Source organism: Rhinatrema bivittatum, chromosome 4 (assembly GCF_901001135.1).
Source record: "Rhinatrema bivittatum chromosome 4, aRhiBiv1.1, whole genome shotgun sequence".
NCBI classification, from domain to species: domain Eukaryota; kingdom Metazoa; phylum Chordata; class Amphibia; order Gymnophiona; family Rhinatrematidae; genus Rhinatrema; species Rhinatrema bivittatum.
Window position 1 is genome coordinate 87,280,963 of NC_042618.1, and position 22,945 is coordinate 87,303,907.

At 42.1% G+C, this 22,945-nt stretch overlaps 1 protein-coding gene across 6 annotated transcripts in view; it reads left to right on the forward strand.

Annotated features, from left to right (window-relative positions):
* Positions 1–22,945, forward strand: part of ENTPD5 (ectonucleoside triphosphate diphosphohydrolase 5 (inactive)) — a 235,517-nt gene that overhangs the window by 189,736 nt on the left and 22,836 nt on the right. For 5 of the 6 annotated variants that reach the window (XM_029598448.1, XM_029598443.1, XM_029598445.1 and 2 more), the window contains 2 exons: positions 13,228–13,368; positions 16,867–16,923. In XM_029598448.1, coding sequence (XP_029454308.1) covers positions 13,228–13,368; positions 16,867–16,923 — 198 coding nt within the window. The remainder of the gene's footprint in view (positions 1–13,227; positions 13,369–16,866; positions 16,924–22,945) is intronic. The other variant, XM_029598449.1, reaches the window with a different exon arrangement.

The window sequence follows — 22,945 nt, forward strand, 5'->3', positions numbered from 1 at the left end:
TTTTGACTGCAGCAATTCTACCCAGCCAGGAGATGCTATATCTATTCTACTCCTCCAACTCTCGAAGGATCGAGGTCCACAGCTTCCCGTAGTTTAAAGGAAATAAATCTTGGGATGCACTAATATACACTCCCAGGTACTTCAATTTATCTTGCGCCCATTTAAAATGAAACCGTTGCTTAAGAATTTGTGCAGAGGAGCTGGATAGATTAATATTCATTAATAGCTCAGACTTATCCCAATTGAGTCGAAAACCTGATACCCTACTGAACGCCTCCATAGCCTTGGTCAAGTGCGGCAGGGAAGATTCAGGTTGGGTGAGCAGGAGCAGTATATCATCTGCAAACATGGAAAGCTTGGACTTAAACGCCCCCACCTCCACCCCCTGAATGCCGGCATGATTGCGGATCGAGGCGGCAAAAGGCTCCAGAAATATTGCAAAAAGAATCGGGGACAGCGGACACCCTTGTCGGGTACCACGCCGCACCGGGAAAGTAGAGGAATAGCCCCCATTAATCTTTATGCATGCTAACGGGTTGGAATACAATTGCTGGATCCACTGTATGAAGGTATCACCAAATTGCATTTTCCGCAATAAAGCAAAAAGATAGGGCCAGTGCACCATATCAAAAGCTTTCTCAGCGTCCAGCGCCAAAGCTACCGCTGGTATATTACACTTTTTTACCCACCAGAACAAATCGATTATTTTGTGTACATTGTTGCTGGCTTGGCGGCCGGGGATGAAACCCGCCTGATCGGGATGAATAATTTGGGCAATGAAGCCATTCAATCGCGTGGCTAAAATTTTTGCTAAAATTTTTAGGTCAATATTTATGAGGGATATCGGCCTATAGGACCCGCAGACAGTCGGGTCCCTTCCCGGTTTAGCGAGGATTGTTATTCCAGCAGTGTTAGCAGCATTAGTAAATGAGATCCCCTCCTTCAGTGCCAGGAACACTTGAGCCAAAACAGGCGCTATACGAGATGCAAAGGTTTGATAAAACCGACCCGTATAGCCGTCAATGCCCGGTGATTTCCCAAGTTTAAGGGATCGTATAGCGTAAACTATCTCTTGCGTGGAGATATCCTTATTCAGAACACGTTGGTGAGACTCCTCCAACTTGGGTACCTGAGATGTTTCAAGATATTGGTCAATATCACCCTGCCCTATATCCTTGTCCATCGCATAGAGCTCGGCATAAAATTGATGAAAACGCCCCCTAATAGACTTATTGTCTGTTAACAGCTCTCCCTCTTTACTTTTAATCTTTATTTTTTATTTGTGTTTTTCTATACCGGCATTCACGGCATTCTTAATAATAGTGGTCTGAGCCTGCCGCCGCTTAAGGATATTAGCAAGAACTTTCCCTGCCTTATTCCCCCCTTCGAAATACTTTTGCTGGGTAAGTTGTAATTGGTGAGCTAAATATGCTGCATCCAGAGACGCTATACGATTTCTGAGATCATTCAATTGGGGAAGTAGCAACCTAGGGGCTCCGGATTGTTTATGAGATTTTTCGAGATCGTGAAGCTGGGCCAGCAAAAGAGCCCGCTCCTTTTCCCTTTGCTTCTTTAACAGGGCCCCCCTGGCAATAAATTTGCCCCGAATTACTGCCTTAAGACACTCCCATAGAGTCACGGAATTAACAGCCCCTGTATCATTATTTTGTAAATACTCTTGAATGTCTGAATCGATCTGGGTAACAAACTCAGGGTCATCTAATAAGGAATCGTTGAGCCTCCAATATTTCGTACCCTGATCGTATTCCCGCACCTGTAAGGTAAACCAAAGGGGGCGCATGGTCGGACCACAAAATAGGCTCGATGTCAACACGCAAGACCCTGGGGATCAGTCCAGAAGTGCCCATAAACATATCAATTCTGGAATAACTATTATGCGGGGCAGAATAAAAAGTGTAATTCCGCGAGGTGGGATTGCGGGCCCTCCATATATCCTGTACACCAAAACACCTCATCAACACTTTCAGTTCATTCCTGGCTTTTTTAGGGTCGGAACTGGAACCCACCGAAGTATCTAGGCGTGGATTCAAAGTCAAATTGAAATCCCCGCCCAGAAGTAAGGTGCCCTCTACCCGGGATTGCAGAGTCAAATTCAAGGTACGGTAAAAGTCTTGTTTTTGAGAGGTAGGGCCATACAGAGATACCAAGGTATACAGCTCAATACCTATGCGAATTTTTACCAAGATAAATCTACCATTAGGGTCATCATATGTTTCTTTGAGCTCAAAATGGCAATCCCTGTGTATTAAAATGCCCACACCAGTATATTTAGACGCTACCGTGGCCGCCGCCCAATACTGATAAGGATACTTGGGATTACCCATCAATCGTTGATATCTCTTCCGTAAATGGGTCTCCTGCAACATGGCAATATCCACCCTCAGACGATCTAATTCCTTAAATAGGAGTGTCCGCTTTCTAGGGGTGTTAAGCCCTTTGACATTCAAGGACAGAAATTTAAAACTAGCCATCCCACTTTAAACAACCAAACTCCGCATAGCCCATGAAAAACCAGCGCCCAAACCACCCGTTACCAGATTCAGCACAGCACACCCACCCCTCTTGCAAATAACCCTCACAGAATCCCATCCCCACCCAAACCCCCACCCCCCACCCCCTCCCCCCTTGCATAGCAAACAATGGCACCACCACTCCGTGCCATCCACCCATGGAGGTAGTTAAGTCACTCCCCATATAGCTCAGGTCCAGGGCTTGCTGAAAGATAACGTAAACAAAACCGATCAAACATTCGTTGGGCATGAAACTTGAGATATAGATGCAGCAAATTATTAATCATACTCTGGAAAGGAACAAACAAAACCAGAGAACAGCTGAGCAACTCCAGCCAGAGAATCAAAGACAGAGGTCTCAGCCTCTATAATGCTTATTATCAAGCAGGGGGCTCTCCTGCTCCATCCTCAGACGCATTCCTGCGGAGACGACGCCGGCCCTTGGCAACCCTTTGCCAGCGTGGTTGGGGGGCACTCCGGGTTACTAGGCCTCCCTCGGCAGCGGGCCCCACTGTAGGAAGAACAACAGTGATGCCTTCTTGTTGTAGGATCTCTACCGCCTCTCTCACAGACTTCGTACGATGCGTCTGGCCTTGTATAGTAAATGCAAGTCCCCCAGGGTATAGCCAGCGATATCTGATGTGCAGGTCAGCGAGTTTGGTAGTGACGCAGCGATACTCCTGTCGCTTCTTCAAGGTGGCGGAAGAAAGATCAGCGTAGATAGCCACTTCATGACCTTCCCACTGCCAAGATCTTTGTTTTCTAGCAATACTAAAGATGTTATCTTTCTGTTGAAATGAGTGATAACACACAACAATGTCTCTGGGCCGATTAACCAACTGAGGACCCAGGGTCCGGTGAGCTCTATCCACCCGAATATCGGCTTCTGCAATAGTTGCTGGCTCTGCATCCTGGGTTAGAAAAAAAACAGAAAGTTTTCTCACCACCTCCACGCAGTCTGAGTAGTCCTCAGATTCAGGAATGCCCCGAATCCTCAAATTGCACCTTCTGCTGCGGTTTTCAATATCTTCCAGCTTTTCAGAAAGGGAGAAATAAGATTGCTGTAGCAGGGTGTGTTCCTTTCTCAGTGCTTCCCAGCCTTCTCCCTGTGTATCTAATCGCAGCTCATTTTCATTCACACGACGCCCCAACTCCGCTGTCTCCTCTTTCACGCCGGCAATCATTTCTGCAATTTCCAGCTTATAGGTTTTTAAGTCCTGCCGGAGCTCCCCAAACCATCTCCTCATCTCGGATCTGGACGGGGGGGGGAGTCCTCTTGAGGGGAAGCGTCAGATTCCTCCTCCTCACGCTCCTCGAGGGAGTCAGCCGGCGCCATGTTGGATTTCTCCGGGACCATGTCGTCGTCCCCACGGGCATAGGAGAATTTGCGCAAATCCGGCATTTTTTTTTTTTTATGCCATTCCGCAGCCTTGAAGGAAGCTGGCAGGGGTGAGCAGTGCCCAAAGAATGCGCAGGGATCGGTAAAAAAGCTAATTAGCCCCTGAAGCTCGAGGAGCCGTACCGAAGCGCGGCTTACATGGGGAAGTGACGTCACTTCCTCCCTCCTATCCCTTTCTGACCATCTCCTCAGAGGCCTGGGCCAAGGCCACAGTTACCTCCTCGCCCTCTCGGCCGCTTTTGACACCATTAGCCATCGCCATCTCCTTGCGCGTCTTGAAAGCATCGGCATTTCTGGACTAGCCCTTGCTTGGTTCAATTCTTATCTCTCGAACAGAAAATTCTCTGTTAAAATAGGAAACAACATTTCTGCCACTTACCCCCTACAACAAGGAGTGCCGCAAGGCTCTTCTCTCTCCTCAACTCTGTTCAACATCTACCTAACCCCTCTCTGCCACCTCCTCTCTGAACTCAAGCTCAAGTTTTATCTATACGCCGATGACGTTCAGATCATCATCCCCATTCACACCACCATCTCCGATGCCCTTGAGCACTGGGAAAGCTGTCTTACAGCCATCAACTCCCTGCTCACCAACCTACACCTTGCCCTCAACACTAACAAAACTGAACTCCTACACATTTCTTCACACTCCTCCCCTACCCTTCCCCAGTCTAACGACCCCAAGCTCAACCTAATCTCAGCGCAACCATTCATCAGGGACCTCGAAGTTCTCCTCGACCACCAACTAAATATGAAATCGTACATCAACTCCACTCTCAAAGCAGGTTTTTTCAAACTCAACGTCCTGAAAAAACTCAGACCCTTACTATACACCCAGGATTTCCGTACTGTGATTCAATCTACCTTAACCTCCAAATTAGACTACTGTAATGCACTCCTACAAGGGCTCCCCCTGTCCACGTTAAAACCTCTCCAATTGTTACAAAACGCCACAGCAAGACTTATTACAAACACGAAAACATCACCCTCATCCTTAGAGACCTTCATTGGCTCCCCATTCTCTCCCGTATCCACTACAAAACCCTGACCATAGTACATAAATCCATCTATGCCCACAACTCCAACTGGCTTGACATCCCTTTCAACACCCCCCAGTCCACCCGTCTCACCAGATCCACCATCAAAGGCACCCTACACGTCCCTTCTCTGAAAACTGCCAATCTCTCTTCCACTCGCGAACGTGCCCTCTCTAGTGCAGGCCCCTCCCTCTGGAACTCCCTCCCTGTGCCCATGCGCCTCGAACCATGTGCTATCAAATTTAAAAAAAATTTAAAAACACTACTGTTCAAACAAGCCTATCCAGAATAGTATACCCCTCAATACCCTTGCAGCACCTCACGGTGATCACATATTCCTTATGTTAAGGACTTAACTCTATTACTATATTGCTATGTTATGTTTTTTGTTCTTGTTTATTTTAATCTATCGCTTCCATCCTGCCTCTGGTTAACCCCCCCCCCCCCCCCCCCCCCATGTTTTTTCTTTTCCCCTGTTAATATGTACTTTCAAGTCTTTTGTTCAAATGTAAACCGGTATGATGTCCCCACTAATACCGGTATATAAAAGTTCCTAAATAAATAAATAAATTTATACTTTATGGGTTTTTTATTCTGTATTTGGTGAGGGTCTGTCTGGGTTCTGCATATATGACTGAGGTTAAGTATTATGCTAATGTGTCATTTCTATGTAGGGATGGATAGAAGCTTGGTTTGTTCTGTTTTCCTAATCGGAGGTGTATTGGTGTTTTAGGGCCTGGTGTAATGTTTGCAGGGTCACCTTTTCATAGGGTTGTAACTGTTTGCATGCTGGCAATTGGTGCTGTTTTGGAACGAGAGGTTTATTATATTGCAATTGTAATTTAGTTTGCTCTTGGCTTTCTGAGGACCAAGCCCACACCCATCATGTGTTGCAGTCGTCCTAATACCACATGTGTTCCAAGGCTCTTTTTCCCTTTTATGCAGGGTTTTCGGATTTGCACCGCAGCAGTGCATGTACATGTAATATGCACACTGTTGTGATATTTTTACTTCAAAAGAGTGTAAAATCTTTTATTATAAATGCATAATTTTAAATTGTGTGTGGAGAGGGCCGTGGTGGAAGGAAGGCTGGGCAGAAAGCTGTAAGATTCACTTAGGGAGCCTAACGCCCTTGCAAGGACCCTGATTAGAACAAGAACACAAAGTAAATGTTAAAAAAAAAAAAAAAGAACCAGAACGAGGAGGAGCCAGCACAGTAATTGTTCTCACAGCGGTGCTGGCAGGGTTACTGCCCCTCCCCAGTGAGAAGAGACCCTGCATGGTGATGGTGAGGGAGAAGAGGCTCGCAGGGGAGACCATACAAATGCATTGACCCCTGGGCCATGTAAAAGCCTTGCTGCACCTCTGAGTGCCAGCTCTATTTTGTGTTTTACATTTTGTGAGTAGAAGGAAAGAAATCCGGGAGTATTGGTTGGCTGCATGGAGAGAGGAAGGGGCATCAGCCCTCTGACAGTCTTTGTTTTCCTAATATCAGGTAGGGATGTGCAGGAAAAAAATTTTTGATTCATTTCTTTCATTTGGTTTGTTAAGAACAATATTTGTTCTATTAGTTTCAATATAAAAAACATTTATTTGTTTCACATTAAAACCTATCAAGTACATTTTAAAAGGATCGTGCGTGTAGCCATAAACACACGCATTAATCCGCACAGTTTTATATTGTGCATGCAAGAACACGCGTAGCGTTAAAAATCTCTCTTCTTTGTGTATGTGTTGGAGCCTTTACACATGTACGCACAAGTGACCATGGCAGGGGGAGAGAGCGAGAGAGACTCTGTACATATCCCACTGTGAGAGGGGCACTTTCACCTCAGGGTACAGTTTGGGAGGTCTACAGACCAATGTAACATAGCCCGCCCCCAAAACCCATCCTGACTTGAAAGTTTGTGTTGCTGTTTTTGCATGAACAACGCTGTTAAAATCTACCTGTGTGGGGGAAGCATTGCAGTCTATTCTGTGCTCCAAAATAGTGATTATTTTTATCAATTCTAATGAAACTTGTGAGAAGAAATCATCAGAACGGGGAAAGAACTGGCAAAGTGGCATCGAAAGTGGCATAAATAGTAACCTAAGACTCGACAAAGGGGCACCAGGCTTACAGGATTGGCAGGAGTCCTCTAAAGCAACATGAGCGGAGCAAAGAAGGAGGAAGAACACCCCAAGGAGCAAAAAGAGGATGGATGTGCAGCAATAGTGTCATGAACAAGTGATGGCATCACAAGAGGCAACGTGGCACCAGGAACCTAAGGAGCCATGAAGGGGGAACGAAGCAGAAAACATGGCAAGAAAATTCCTAAGTTACAGATAACGGAGCCAAGAATCTGAAAAAGTGGTATCAAGATTTCAAAAGAATAGAAGAAGTGCACAGCAACAGCCGAGATTAGCAAGAAGACCTGGAGTGTGCAGGAAAGTACAGAACCCTAAGATGTAAAATCTGCAGATGGGAGAAAGGTGAGTGGCACAAGGATAAGAACATAAGAACATAAGAAAATGCCATACTGGGTCAGACCAAGGGTCCATCAAGCCCAGCATCCTGTTTCCAACAGTGGCCAATCCAGGCCATAAGAACCTGGCAAGTACCCAAAAACTAAGTCTATTCCATGTAACCATTGCTAATGGCAGTGGCTATTCTCTAAGTGATGTGAAAGTGTAAGAGCTGGAGTGTGCAGGAAAGTACAGAACCCAATACAAAATCAAAATTGGAAACTGTGAATCCAAGGCCATGCCTCTTAATCAAGGTATCCCGCAAGACTCATCCCTATCCTCTACTCTTTTCAATATTTATCTACTGCCCCTCTGCCACTTACTATCGGAACTTAGTCTCCCACACTTCATATATGCTGATGATGTGCAGATCCTCATACCAGTTAACGACTCCCTACCTAATGCTGTTAAGATTTGGGAATCTACACTATCTGCAATTAACAATCTCCTAACCAACATACATCTTGCCCTAAACACTACCAAAACAGAACTCATGCTCATCACATCACATAGCACTGAATTATCCCCCCTCCACATGCCCTCCACAACTATCAATTTCAACCAGCATGTTAGAGACCTCGGTGTCACCCTAGACACCCTAGAACTTCAAAAAATTTATCAATTCCACACTCAAAGACTGCTTTTTTAAATTACATACCATGAAAAAACTTAAACCCCTCCTCCATCTGTCCGATTTCCGTACAGTACTACAGGCAACCATCTTCTCGAAAAATGACTACTGCAACTCCATCCTACTTGGTCTCCCCAAGAATACCATCCACCCACTCCAAATCCTCCAAAATTGATTTATTTATTTATAACTTTTTCTATACCGAAGTTCAGGTAACAGAGTTACTTATCACTCCGGTTTACATTGCAACAGATATTAAACTGACAACAAGTGTCTTACAGAGAACAAGGGAGAGAACAACTTGGATAACATAACTGGGAACAAGAACATTACAAACTATTGGAGCGAAACAAGTCCATGGAGAGGGAGATTAGATCTTGGTGTCGACAGACTGTGGGAGTTGAGGAATACTTAGTAAGTTATGGGAATGCTTGATCAAACAGCCATGTCTTGAGTCTTTTTTTGAACGTGCTGTGGCAATGTATCAGCCTTAGTTCCGGAGGAAGAAAATTCCACTGTTTGGGGCCTGCTGTAGATAGAGCAGATATGTAGATAGTATTGGTGAGGATGCCACTGCCCGCATCCTCACCAATACCCGCAGAAGTGAACACATTTCACCCGTCCTCAAGGACTTACACTGGCTCCTCATTGAATACCGCATCCAATACAAAACTCTCTCCATCATCCACAAAGCCCTCCATAACACTGACATGAACTGGTTCAAAGAATCTCTAACCTTCTATTCCTCCACAAGACTGACCAGAAATCAATACTTAGCCACCCTAAGCACACCTTCGCCCAAACTCTACAACATTGCTTCAACAAAAGCTCGATCTCTTTCATTAGCCGGTCCTGCCCTATGGAACTCCATGCCTGTCAACCTATGCCAGGAATTCTGCCCAAAGAAATTCAAGCAGAATCTTAAGACCTGGCTGTTTAGACAGGCATATACTTAACCTGGCTAAACACCCCCTTGAATCTCCTCCCTGAACTTCTCCCTAGTACTCACCCCACCACCCTCTCTCCCTCCCTTCCCCCCCTATTCTACCTGTTCTCTCCTCATCTCCCCACCCCCTACAACCCGGTCCTTGTATATCTCCTATGTAAACTCTGTAACTAGTTCTTGTCATTCGATGTACGCTAAGTTTAAGTGTTCATTTCCTTCTTTTGCAGTTATCTGTTATTTGATTAGTTACATGTAAAGCGCTAATATGCCAAGTTCATGTTATTTGTAAACCGATGTGATACTCTCGAGTGTATGTCGGTATATAAAAATTCCTAAATAAATAAAAAAATAAAATTAACTATATATATATATATATATATATATATATATATATATATATATATATATATAAAAAGCATTAAATAAATATATATATATATATATATATATATATATATAAAACTAGGCAGGGACTGATATTAACTATATATATATATATATATATATATATATATATATATATATAACTAGCAATTGCAGCAAAATCTAATACAGCAATACTGAACATTTTCTATCAAATAAAATATTTATTTAAAAGAACAATTACTTAATTGAACATTCCCTTCCAAACGGAATCAATCACTTCAAACCAATCACTACAATGTTCTAATTCTTATTAAACTTGTTTATCTTTCCTTTAACTCTAATCCCAGTTAGAATAACCCCTGTTTATTGTAACTTTCTCTTCCGTGCACTTGTTTTATACTACTGTAATGTATACTCTTATGTTTTAGTTATGTATGTTATAATGTATTGATGTTATAATGTATTGATCACCCCTTGTTTTATGTAAACCGACATGATACGTACTCCCGTGAATGCCGGTATAGAAAAACACAAATAAATAAAAATAAATAAATAAATAAATATACACATCATACCTATAAAGGAGCCCTGACCGACGTGCCGCAAATGCGCAGTAGAGAGCAGCTCTACCGCGCATGCGAGCACGTCGGCCAGAGCAGAGCGTGCCCCCCTCCCCCCAAAAAAATGGCGCCTGCTCCTTAGGAGCAAGAGCGGCGGCAGGAGCAGGAGCGGCGGCTGGGAAGAGCGGGAGCGGCGGCGGCAGCAGGAGCAGGAGCGGTGGCCGGGAGGAGCGGGAGCGGCGGCGGCGACGACTAGCGGGAGCGGCGGTGGCGCGCGAGGGAGGGAGGAGCAGTAGCGGCGGCGCACGCGCGAGGGAGGGACAGTTGTGGATCAGCTGAAAGGGGAGGGATGAGAGAGTGAGCTGAGAGGAGGGAGGAGAGAGTGAGCTGAGAGGAGGGAGGAGAGAATGAGGGGAGGGAGGAGAGGGAGAATGGGAGGAGAGGGAGAATAGAGGGGGAGGGAGGAGAGAGTGAGGGGAGGGAGGAGAGGGATAATAGAGGGGGGGAGGGAGAATAGAGGGGGAGGGGGGAGGGAGGAGAGGGAGAATAGAGGGGGAGGGGGAGGAGAGAGGGAGGGAGGAGAGGGAGAATAGAGGGGGGAGGTGAGAGGGAGGGAGGAGAGAGTGAGGTGGAGGGAGGAGAGAGTGAGGGGAGGTGAGAGTGAGGAGAGAGTGAGGGGAGTAGAGGGAGGGGGGGAGGAGAGAGTGAGGTGGGGGGAGGGAGGAGAAAGTGGGGGGAGGAAGTAGGAAGGAAATAGACCGACATTTTTTTTTTAAATGTAGCCCGTTGTTACGGGCTTAACGGCTAGTATATATACAAAACTAGGCCAGGGACTGATATTAACTATATATACATATCTCTAAACAAAACCTTCCAGAAAAAAGATGCAATGATATCGCAACTTTTTTAATGACAAAATAAAGAACCTAAAAACTAAAATCCCAAATACAATGAAACAAGAAATTAAAATGGGAAAAAGAGAGATCAAACAGTGGTCAACATTCAATGAAGTATCAGACTTAGAGATCGAAACTACGATAAAAAAACTAAATCCCGCCCCACATGCTCACGACACAATAACTACCACAGACTTAAAAAAAATAGCCAACAATGCATCCCCGACACTAGCAAAAATCGTTAATCTATCCTTAGAGGAAGGATCCATGCCAGATGCACTAAAAGGAGCAATCGTAAAACCAATTTTAAAGAAGAAAAACAGCGACCCACTTAACCTGAGCAACTACAGACCAGTTTCAAACCTACCACTAATCGCAAAATTGATAGAAAAAACTGTACAAAACCAACTAGCGGAACACCTGGAAAGCAATAACATCCTGTATCCCTCACAACATGGTTTTCGAAAACACTTTAGCACAGAGACACTCCTGCTTGCACTGACAGATACCATCATGAGAGGTTTCGATAACGGTAAACACTACATTCTAGTGATGCTAGACCTCTCAGCAGCCTTTGATACTGTGAATCACAACATACTGCTAAATAGGCTAGAAGAAATAGGATTAAGCAACAAAACAATCAGCTGGTTCAGATCATATTTAAGTAACAGATATTTTCAAGTTCAAGTCAAAGATTCTATGTCAGAAAAAATAGACCTTCAACAGGAGTACCACAGGGATCCGCCCTATCTGCTACTCTTTTCAACATATACCTGCTACCTTTATGCCATTTGTTAGCTGGCCTGGGAATCACTCACTATATATATGAGGATGATATTCAATTAATATTACCCATTGACGATACAATTGAGAAAACATTAAACATAGCGAACATGTATCTTGACATTATCAAACAACTGTTAAACCAAATTGAACTTGTAATTAATATAGAGAAAACTGAATTCCTTTATTTAGAAAGGAAAAAAAACATGGAGATCTCACACCACCCAATCACACTCAATAACAAACAAATAAGACTAGCAGAGAAAGTACGGAATCTAGGAGTAATAATTGATACAGAACTAAGCTTAAAACAACATATATCCCTAAAAGTAAAGGAAGGATACGCCAAACTCATGGTCCTCAGAAAACTTAAACCACTTCTAACAACCGCCAACTTTCGATCAGTTACTGCAAGCGCTAATATTCGCAAGCACTGACTACTACAATACCCTTCTACTAGGTTTACCATACACCTCCCTAAGACCACTACAAATCCTGCAAAACACAGCTGCAAGAGTATTAACTGGCAAAAGAAAAAATGATCACATCACTGAAACAGTGGCCGAACTACACTGGCTTCCCATTGAACAAAGAATACAGTACAAAACACTATGCACCATACACAAATTAATACACAACGAAAACACAGACTGGCTTAACACCGCCCTTCGCATACACATCCCCAACAGAAACCTAAGATAAGCCAACAAAGCACTACTAACCATTCCATCAGTCAAAACAGTGAGACAAACACAGGTAAGAGAGAGAGCATTATCATTAGCAGGTCCCATACTATGGAACTCCATGCCCTTGGAGTTAAGATTACAAAGAGAAAACAAAACATTTAGGAAAAACCTAAAAACCTGGCTCTTTAAACAAGCTTTTCAAAAAGAGAAGGGAGAATGAAACCAGGGAAGTGCATGGTACGAACAAGAAACACCCAATCACACAACAGTAATTACTAAGTGTGTAGTTTTTAAGTGAACTCTGCAGTAAAGGATAAAGCTACAATTAGAGAATGAGTCCTGTACTCAAACTGTTATAGAATTGAACTAGACATGTTTTTTCAACCTCATTTAATAATTCATCTTGCTTAAAAAATGCTACCGAACCGTATGGCACCCATGTAAAATGTAAGATTACAATACCATTACTTTATGTAAACTGTTGTGATGGTACCCACCTTAACGACAGTATAGAAAAAGATTTAAATAAATAAATAAATAAATAAATAAATAAATAAATAAGGCAAGGGACTGATAATAATTATATATATATATATACACATATATATAACTAGGCCAGGGACTGATATTAACTATATATACATATATATATAACTAGGCAGGGACTGATATTAACCATATATACATATATATAACTAGGCAGGGACTGATTAACTATATATATATAGTTATCTGCGAGAATTGGTCTTATTCTCAGTGAAATTTTGCAGACTCCATGGGCCTCGTTTGTTGTCATTTTCTGTTGGTTTGTCTCTTCCTCACTGACCCTGAATTTCTCGCCTTAGACTCATTGCTTCTTCCTACTAAAATACACTTTTTCTTGGCAGGGAAAACTGGATTCAAACCTTGTTATACTGAAGTATTGAGGGTGGTGAAAGGGAAACTTCACCAGGCTCCTGAGATCAGAGGAAACTCTTTCTATGCATTTTCTTATTATTATGATCGTGCCGTTGACACCAATCTGATAGGTAATGAGTTATGAATAATTTCATATCATTCTGCTGTTCTCACAAAACTCACTGTGCGGTTGCTTGGGTTAATGAACAGTCAGTTAACCTTTTTCCCAGCTTCAGATACCGTTCTATTTATATTCCTTTCAGACGCTTCAAAGCAGATGATGTGAATGAGAAGGAATCAAAGGCTAACAGCACAGACTCTGCAGAAGCCCCATTGCAATTTGTAGGAGGCAAAACTGTAGCTGTTGCTAGAAGCTGTGGATGAATGCGTGGGGTAGAAAGATGATGCTTTTCCAGGAGCTTTTAGACAAGTATGAAGAATGAGCCTTTTTCCCCAACTGAAAATCTTTCCAGGCAAAACCTAACCCCTGCTGCGTTGGACTAAGAGACCATTAGAGCAGGGAAAAGAACACAGAGAGAGGGGGCAGAACAAGAACAGATCCAATTAGGAAGTTTAAAAGACTCAGACAGCAGCTAACAATAACCAATCAAGGGAAAGACAACCTAAGCTGAGCAATTATGAGATGACACAGGGTGGCAGTGTAATCGTGGAGACAGAACAAAGAGAACGCAGGTAAAAGTCAGGAAAATCCCTTCTTTCAGGGCTGAATACATGATTCCCATACAACTGTTTCAGGATCATCAGTAAGACACTGAATCAGGAAAAACCTCCTTTCCCTTTTACTGCATGTATCCAGCCCCTTGAATCTGCCCAAACGTAACTATAGTGCGAGAACGTCCACCCCAATAAAGCACCATAACCTTCTATACAGGTGATAGAGAAGCCCAAAAGGTGAGAGACATAGAGAAGGAAAATTGAAAAACAGCCTTTTCCTATTTATAGATCTTGCAGCCAGAACGTTATGGCTCTGCTCATCTCTGCCTTGCATTCACCAGATCTGCCAACGCATGAAAAGAACATTTCCCAGCATCTTTACCCTGACTTTGTCTCTCCAGGCATGTTATCAACCCCATGTTCCCGTCTTATGGAGCCTCACCATCCACAATTGCCTTCCCTCCTTAGAAAAGGCCAATGCAGTCAACTTCATTCAGCAGAATGCACAGCTTTATCTACAATTGTGCCAGCATGATGTGTGCCTAAAAGCATTTCTGCCTATGCAGCAAAACATTTTACATGCATAAAGGATCATTTTAAAAGGAGTTACACGTATAACTGTAACACTATCACCGTGAGTTAAAAAAGTCATTTACACTCACACAGCGCATGTACACATGAATATCCTATGGTTAATTCAATGTCTTATATTTCAGCAATTTTCAAAAGCCTACTTACACAGGTAAAATGCATTTATACATGTAAAACCTAATTAAAGTGTGTAAATGCATCTTAAAATCAGGCCCATAAAATGTGCATTTAAAACTGTGCACACTACTTAGCACCCTCGCATGGAAATCCCTTGCAAATTGTTGAATAATCAGCTTTAAAATGCTGCCCCAGAACACTCAGAGGCCAAATTTAATACAAACCAATTTAAGTTTATTATTTAATATTGAAAGCCAATCATATGAGACCCCTGGAAGACACAGAGTGGGAGCCTCAAGTTTCTAAAGGCTCTCCCTGCGTGTCTCAGCGTTTGTCAGTGAGTGCTGACTTTTTATAGGTAAAACATACAATGATCCTTAATAGGACTGCATAGAGTATCAGGTACCACGTGTCCTGTGTCCAAATCAGACAACCTATGTCTAAGATTCCCTGGTCCCGTCTCCCATATTGAGATCCAATTAGGCCTAACGAAGACCCACGTGTCTGCTGATAGCTATCAATTAGTCTTGAGATTCTTTGTTCTGTCACTCGTTCCAGTCCTTTGATCAGACTCCTAATCTCATGGGGGTCTCCAATTACACTGGGCCCCTCAAGTCGAGACAGTAGTCTGTGAGAACATAGCTTGGTCCATGTGTTCGTTGTGACCTCATGACCCTCCATCATATCTGAATAGGTCTGAATTCATTCCAGATGTCTCCCAGAAGCCATTCAAGCTCGGGTCAGTCTGAGTTCCTTGTATGCCAGCAGTTTGAGTTAGGTGAGACAGCAAAGGATTCTGGATAAGCTGAGTGAACCAAAGTCTTCATATTAGGCTGCCCATATATCAAAATGAGGGCATTAAGCAGTACTCCCCAGTGCAGAGAGGTACTCTGGCCTAACCCAGCTTTTCTAAGCACTGGAAACTTTACTTCTGGTTCTGTTTTGGCACTTTGCTTAGTTATTAAAACAAGAGAGACAGGCAAACAAAAAGTCTTTCCTACTCTTAACACTGTTTGATGATGCTGGTGAAAGTCTGATGGAGATACCTGAATGTTGCTCCTGTTAATAATATGAAGGGGTTAGTGATCTTACAACACCTCCAGTGTCCCTGCATGGCTCAGCAGGAAGTCCCTTGCTAGTCCAGCAAGTCCCAGTTTCACTTGTTTGTCTGTCCATGGCTTCTTTCTCTCTAATCCTCTTTTCCTTTAAGGCTGGACCAAATAATTTTGAGAAATGATTCCCTGAGGTTTGGCTATTCTCTCTCTCCTGGTTCTGGTTCGAGTGCTTTATCTGTTTCAGTGAGCCATGTCTCATGCCTTCGGGGCAGCTCCCCCTCCACTTAAAATGTGCATAGCATTAGCTTACCGCATGGGGAGTTTAAAATAAATGTAACCTGTGTGTTAAGAAACTATGTGCTGGATTTCAACGCACTTTTTTAATCCACAGGTTATTGCATAGGTCTGAGAGGAAGCAAGCAGGACACAGGAGCTTTCAGTCCCTAATCTTCCTCTTCCTATACAGAAAGCGGCACAGCTACAACATATAAAAAGGCAACAATAAAAATATTGCAACATGCTCTATAATACTAATATACCTCCTATTGGGAGGTTCAAATTGTAAAACAGAAAAAACTGGACTGCTACAGATCCCTGCATAGAAAATATATGCTAGCAGAATACCTTACCTAATTAAAAACAAAACAAAACAGACTGAACGTCACCCAATACAGAATAAAGGGATCATAGACAAGAAATAGAAAGATGCAGACAAAAATTAAACTGGAAACCGTAAGAAGCCAGACTCTGTATGCAGTGCAACACTGGAGAAATGGAAACAGAAATGCATTTCCTCCTATGCTGAGCAAAATACAAAGAGCTCAGAGCTGCTCATTTCCCAAAGCTGAGAGAGAATTCCAAGACCTCCCTCAAAAGAATGGGCAGGGAATACACAGTATAATCATGGGGAAAAGAGGAGAAACCATGGTGAGAGCAGCAAATCTGTCCTATCCTGCCACCTAACCCGAAATGAAACCTGAGACTTATCCACAATATTGTTCTTTCCGTAACCTGTAACTTTATTTTACTATTTTTTTAAATGTTCTCTCTCTTTTCTTCCCTTTTTATTTTCATCATTCTACTGTGGCAAAACATGTAATAAAGTTCTCTGAATGCAAGAGAGGATTTGGGAGCTCTCTTCCCTATACAGAGTGTAAAGAAGTAAGACACCTTTGGTTTTTTCCTTTACAGATTATAACAAAGGCGGAATTGTAGAAGTAAAAGATTTTGAAAGAAAAGCAATAGAAGGTAAGGAAAAATCTGCAGCTGGAAAAACTAAAGCAAGTTTCTGTTGTGAACCTGTAGCACAGAGACAGTTCTCTCTCATACAGGTGTCTTCTGTCTCTCCCACAGCTCCTTTCCTCTCCTGATTTTCTCACAATTTGCTCCTTATGCTTTGACGTTTTATATCTCTATCGCTATAGACAAATACAGATTGCTTACATTTCCAGCTGTATTATTTTTTTTTTTAAACTAAACTGGCTAGTGATGTACACTTTCAATATCAGTCTGTAATTCTCACCTCGCTCTGTAATAATTTATAAAACAGGGTGTGCATGATTTAGATGCATTAGGCCTCATGCCCTAAAGTAGCTGGAGATGGGCCTATATCCTTTAATGCACACTCTGATTCATGGTATTGCAGTTACAAAAGAATAAAATAAGTTACACATACATGCTTTGAAGTGCCTGAAAAGTGAAAGGCAAATAATGCCTGCATGACTTTAAGCTGGCACAAACCATCTGATAGTCAGACAAAGGACCCAAGGAATTTGTGTCTGTACATTTGGTTGTTACATGGATAAACCCATGCATATGTTAAGCTGCTATAAATGAAGGCGTAAAGTAGAGTGATTATTTGCAAAGTGGAGTGAAGTGCTTTGAAAAACAATTAAACTACCAATACAGCAATATGCAAAGAGACTGGAAGTTCTTTTTCATTAACCTTTTATTCATGCACGCATGGGGAGCCAGCATGCAATACTGACTGACTCCAAACTGTCATGGCGTATGCAAGATTTAAATACACTTTCTTTTACCAAGATAAAATGTTAAGATAAGCACGTTCAAGTAAAGATGAAAAGGGTAAAGACATGCACATTCCTAAGCCCACTCTGGGGAAAACTAAACTAACCTTGAAAACATTTACAGCCTTCCTTAATCGCACAGAGGAAATGAAATATTTGTTCTTATCTATGTACCATGCTCTCACTGTTTTCTGGGTTCCACAGTTTGTAAATGTTTGAGTCGACATTATATTTTATCCTGTCATCCTTTATACAAAGAGGATCTTAACCATATTAACTATTTCAGTCCCTCCTTGGAGCCCAGAATAGCGAGACGCAACCTAAGGGGTATCTAAGATAAGGTCATTCATAGCACATAATTTACCACATTCTTCATCTAGGGAGGTGTTCTGGGGCACTGCAAGAGTTGCTGAGAGCATTGTTTTAGGGACTCTCTTACCTAGCATTAATATTCACTGAACTGACACACACAAGATAAGAACTACAATCACAGTAATAAGCATCATTAATAACGTTTGAACCAAAGGTCCCAGAAAGGGTTCTCGGTGTCAGTAAAGTGGGTTAGATGTGATGAAGTATCTATGGATTGCATTTGATTTCTAATGCTTCCATTTTTATTAACATAGGAGCAGCAAGAAGAGTTAATAAACATATCTAAAGCCATACGATTATCTAAAACTACTTCTTTAAGAGACTTGATCTCTTGTTGCATTAAACCTACAATTTTCATTGCCTCATTCGTAGTGATTTCCACAGTGGCAGAAAGATTTTTTGAAGTATTTTCAAGTTCAAAAACTCCTAAACCAGGAAAAAACATCCTTAAAATGTGATGAAAGGGGTTGTTGTCCAATTGAAAGTCCAGCAAAGCCCATCATCTTCTTTTAGAAGTGAGCCAGTTCTGATGATGCTTGTTCAGGGAGATCAGAGGTGCAACATATCCGAAGGAAAATTAAGCAGTAGTAGTAAAGGAAATAGTCTTCACTACTCCCATGGTACAAAGAACCACAGTCTTGAAGTATTATAAACAGATAATCTGCTGTCATTTCCTCTTACCTCAGAGATGGCAAAGTAGATTTTTTTAGATTTTCCTCTGGTGACAACAGGGAAGCCTAACACCAAGCAACCTTGTGCTTCGATGTAAACCTTGGAAAGCAGGAACATGGGGGAAGGAGTTACTCATCATGAGAACATAAGAGCATAAGAAATTGCCATGCTGGGTCAGACCAAGGGTCCATCAAGCCCAGCATCCTGTTTCCAACAGTGGCCAAACCAGGCCACAAGAACCTGGCAATTACCCAAACACTAAGAAGAGCCCATGCTACTATTGCTTATTAATTACCGTAATAGCAGTTTATGGATTTATCCTCTAGGAACTTATTCCAAACCTTTTTTAAAGCCAGTAACACTAACTGCTGTAACCACATCTTCTGGCAATGAAGTCCAGAGTTTAACTATGCTCAGAGTAAAAGAATTATCTTTGATTTGTTTTAAATGAGCTACTTGCTAATTTCATGGAGTGCCCTCTGGTCCTTCTATTATCTGAGAGAGTAAATAACTGATTAACAGTAACTTGTTCAAGTCTTTTCATGATTTTGTAGACTTCGATCATATCCCCCCTCAGTCGTCTCTTCTCCAAACTGAGCAGCCCTAACTTCTTTAGCCTTTCCTCATAGGGCAGCCGTTCCATGCATCATATCATTTTGGTCGCCCTTCTCTGCACTTTCTCCAGTGCAGCTAAATCCTTTTTGAGATGCGGTGACCAGAATTATACACAGTATTCAAGGTGCGGTCTCACCATGGAGCAATACAGAGGCATTATGACATCCACCATTTTATTCACCATTCCCTTCCTAATAATTCCTAATAGTCTGTTTGCTTTTTTGATCGCCACAGCACACTGAACAGACTATTTCAATGTATTATCCACTATGATGCCTAGATCTCTTTCCTGGGTGGTAACTTCTAAGATAGAACCTAATATTGTGTAACTACAGCAAGGGTTATTTTTTCCTATATGCATCACTTTACAGTTGTCCACGTTAAATTTCATCTGCCATTTGGAAGCCCAATTTTCCAGTCTCATAAGGTCCTCCTGCAATCTATCACAATCCGCTTGAGATTTAACTACTCTGCATAACTTTGTGTCATCCAAAAATCTGATCACCTCACTCATCGTACCCCTTCCCAGATCATTTATATATATATATTAAAAAGCACTGGTCCAAGTGCAGATCCTTGAGGCACTCCATGACTTTTTAGTTTTTTTAGAAGCCTCTCATGTGGGACTTTGTCAAATGCCTTCTGGAAATCCAAATACACCACATCTACTGTTTCACCTTTGTCCACATGTTTATTCACCCCTTCAAAAAGATATAGATTTGTGAGGCAAGACTTCCTCCTTGGTTAAATCCATGTTGGCTGTGTCCCGTCAAACCATGTCTATCTAAATATTTTGTGATTTTATTTTTTATAACAGTTTCCACGATTTTTCCCGACACTGAAATCAGGCTCAATGGTCTATAGCTTCCCGGTTCAACCCAGGATGCCTTATTAATATAGGGGTTACATTGGCCATCTTCCAGTCTTCATCAGATGATTTGAATGATAGATTACAAATTTCATTTTTTAGTTCCTTCAGAACTCTGGGGTGTATACCATCCAGTCCAGGTGATTTACTACTCTTCAGTTTGTCAATCAGGCCTACCACATCTTCCAGGTTCACTGTGATTTGGTTCAGTACATCTGAGGTTGCGCCATAACCTGTGTAACATGTTGCTCAGATGGCGTTTCCAGCTTCCATAGGGCACTACTGACGAATGGAATGTACTGAACCACTACCCCCACCATAATCACAATGAGGCAGAGTCTTGTTAAAGCATGGAGAATAGGTGGTACACTTGTTTTGATAGTCCTCACAATACGAAGGATGTGCTCCAGGAAGGGCCACCATTTTGTTATTGACCTTGTACAAATGGACAGCCATGTTTAATTCATGATCAAAGCATTCTTGCAAAAATTTCCATTGTGTAGACATGTGATATTTCACCAGACAATAGGAGCCTTTCTTGTTTGTCACTGTGTTTAGTTTGCCTAGAGTTTGGCATTTTTGGGTTGAAAGCACCAAGCTGCCTGTTTGGTGCCTAGATGCAGGGCATAAGGGTTAGCTTGGGTGAGAGAGACAGCAGTGGGTGCAAGGTAGGTGGCTTGGGTAAGGATGGAAGATTCATTGAAAGGAATTGGAGTAAATCCAGAGCCACCTGACTTCAAATGGTAGCATAGCCAGCAGTCTGAAAGATTCAGAGACTCCTGCAGGTAAGTCTGTACATGTGGACCCAGATATGGTCATGCTACTGTGGAGTGCAGACAAATCAGGAAAGGAAGCAGTATCATGTCACTAGAGGGCCAGAATAAGTCTTTAAGTAGTGACAAAGGTACAAGGACACAAAGTCAATGATTAGGTGTTTCCTGTTACAAAGCACTGTAGCCTTATAGTGTGAAAGATGTACCCACATGGGATGTACTTCTAATGTCACAGCAAAATGTGAAGTTAACAGTACTCGAAAGGACTCCTTCCACCTGGAGACCAGGAAATTTTCACCAAAAAATCTTTAGGAAAACAAAATCACCTGGTTACACACTCTCAGTAGGCACTGTACTTTCTGCCGGTGTGAAGCCAATACTTTCTGTAAGTAAATGGACAATGATTCAGAAACTCTTCCTGAGAAAATATAAGAGCAGTCTAAGGTTTTGGAATAGGGCCAACAGCCAATGGCCTACCAGTAACTCTCTCAAATGCAGCGAGTCCTGTCTTTGAATGCGGCGATGCCCTCAAGTCATACGGGAGGGCCCGTACCCAAGTTAATTGTACTGAGGCCATTATAATACCCAGCTCAGTTTTTATTCTGCCATTGAAATTCTCAATAAGAGTGGAGGCTTGTAAGGGGTGTGAAACCTGAGGGATTATACCCAGAACCTTACTTAATGATAGCACTATGTCATTTACAAAATATGTCCCCTGATCACTATCAATCGACTCTGGGATCCCATACCTCAGGATAAATTCTCTTAGTAAAATCTTAGCTACAGCTGTGGTGTTTGCCTTTACCACAGGAAAAGCCTCCCCCCCATCCTGAGAAACAAAAAATCATTGTTAATGCATATTTAAAATGGCAACTTAATGAAATTAATCTGGATTTGTAAAAAGGGGCCTAGGGGATGCTTAAAATGTGTAGGTGTGATAACCAAACCTTTGGATACCTTGAATAAATTGCATTGCATACACTGAGAACATATTGCAGTGGCCAAAGCCTTGACCACGGAAATCATACCCCACCAATGCTGAACAAGCACAGTAATTAAGGCTGTAGGAGCTGCGAGGGAAATATTGGGCAGTACAAACTGGGGCCGGCACTACCACAATTTATCTTGTCCTTTCATTTTTACCATGGCCCCTTGTTTCCTTATACTGGGCTTGCCAGACAACCAAATTGTCAAAATTAAAGTCTGCATTTTAACTAGGCAAAATGGTTTTGTTTTGGTTTTTTTTGTAATATCAACTTGCGTCCAACAACCCCCAACAAGGCCACATATTTAGCTGCGTTATCTGTAAAGTTGCTGCCCTTGATTACATCTGATTATCCAACTTTCAGTAACCTGTATCATCATGGAAAGCAGAGCCATCTAGAAAATAAACTGCATCAGTGTAAGAAAGAGGGACATCTTTTAAGCCTTTTCTGGGCTGTAATTCATACTCCAGTGGCAGGCAAAGCATAAAATCAGAAAAAATAAAAAAATGTCAAAAATCAAAATAATTTCAATAATTAAATATGTTAAACAACAAATAATATTTATCAGGACCTCTTGGAAAACCTCCACATACCACAACGTAATTTGAGGTCATCAAACAAAGGTCTCCTCGTGATCCCGAATATTAAATCTGCCCATTTAAGTGAAGTCAGGGAGCGAGCGCTATCAATTGCGGGCTCTAAATACTGGAATGAAATGCCCACCGACCTGAGACTACAGCAAGACAAGAAGAAATTTAGGAAAGATCTGAAAACATGGTTATTCCATCGAGCATTTGATGCGGAATAAATGGTAGTGTGCCCATGTAAGGAATTGGAATCTTTTTAAGGACATCACCTTTTATCCTATCTATTTCTACTTTTAATTTGTCTTAGCCTTATCTGTAATTCATAATTTTATATACTCTTGCGATTTTATAATTTATATTTAGATGGCAA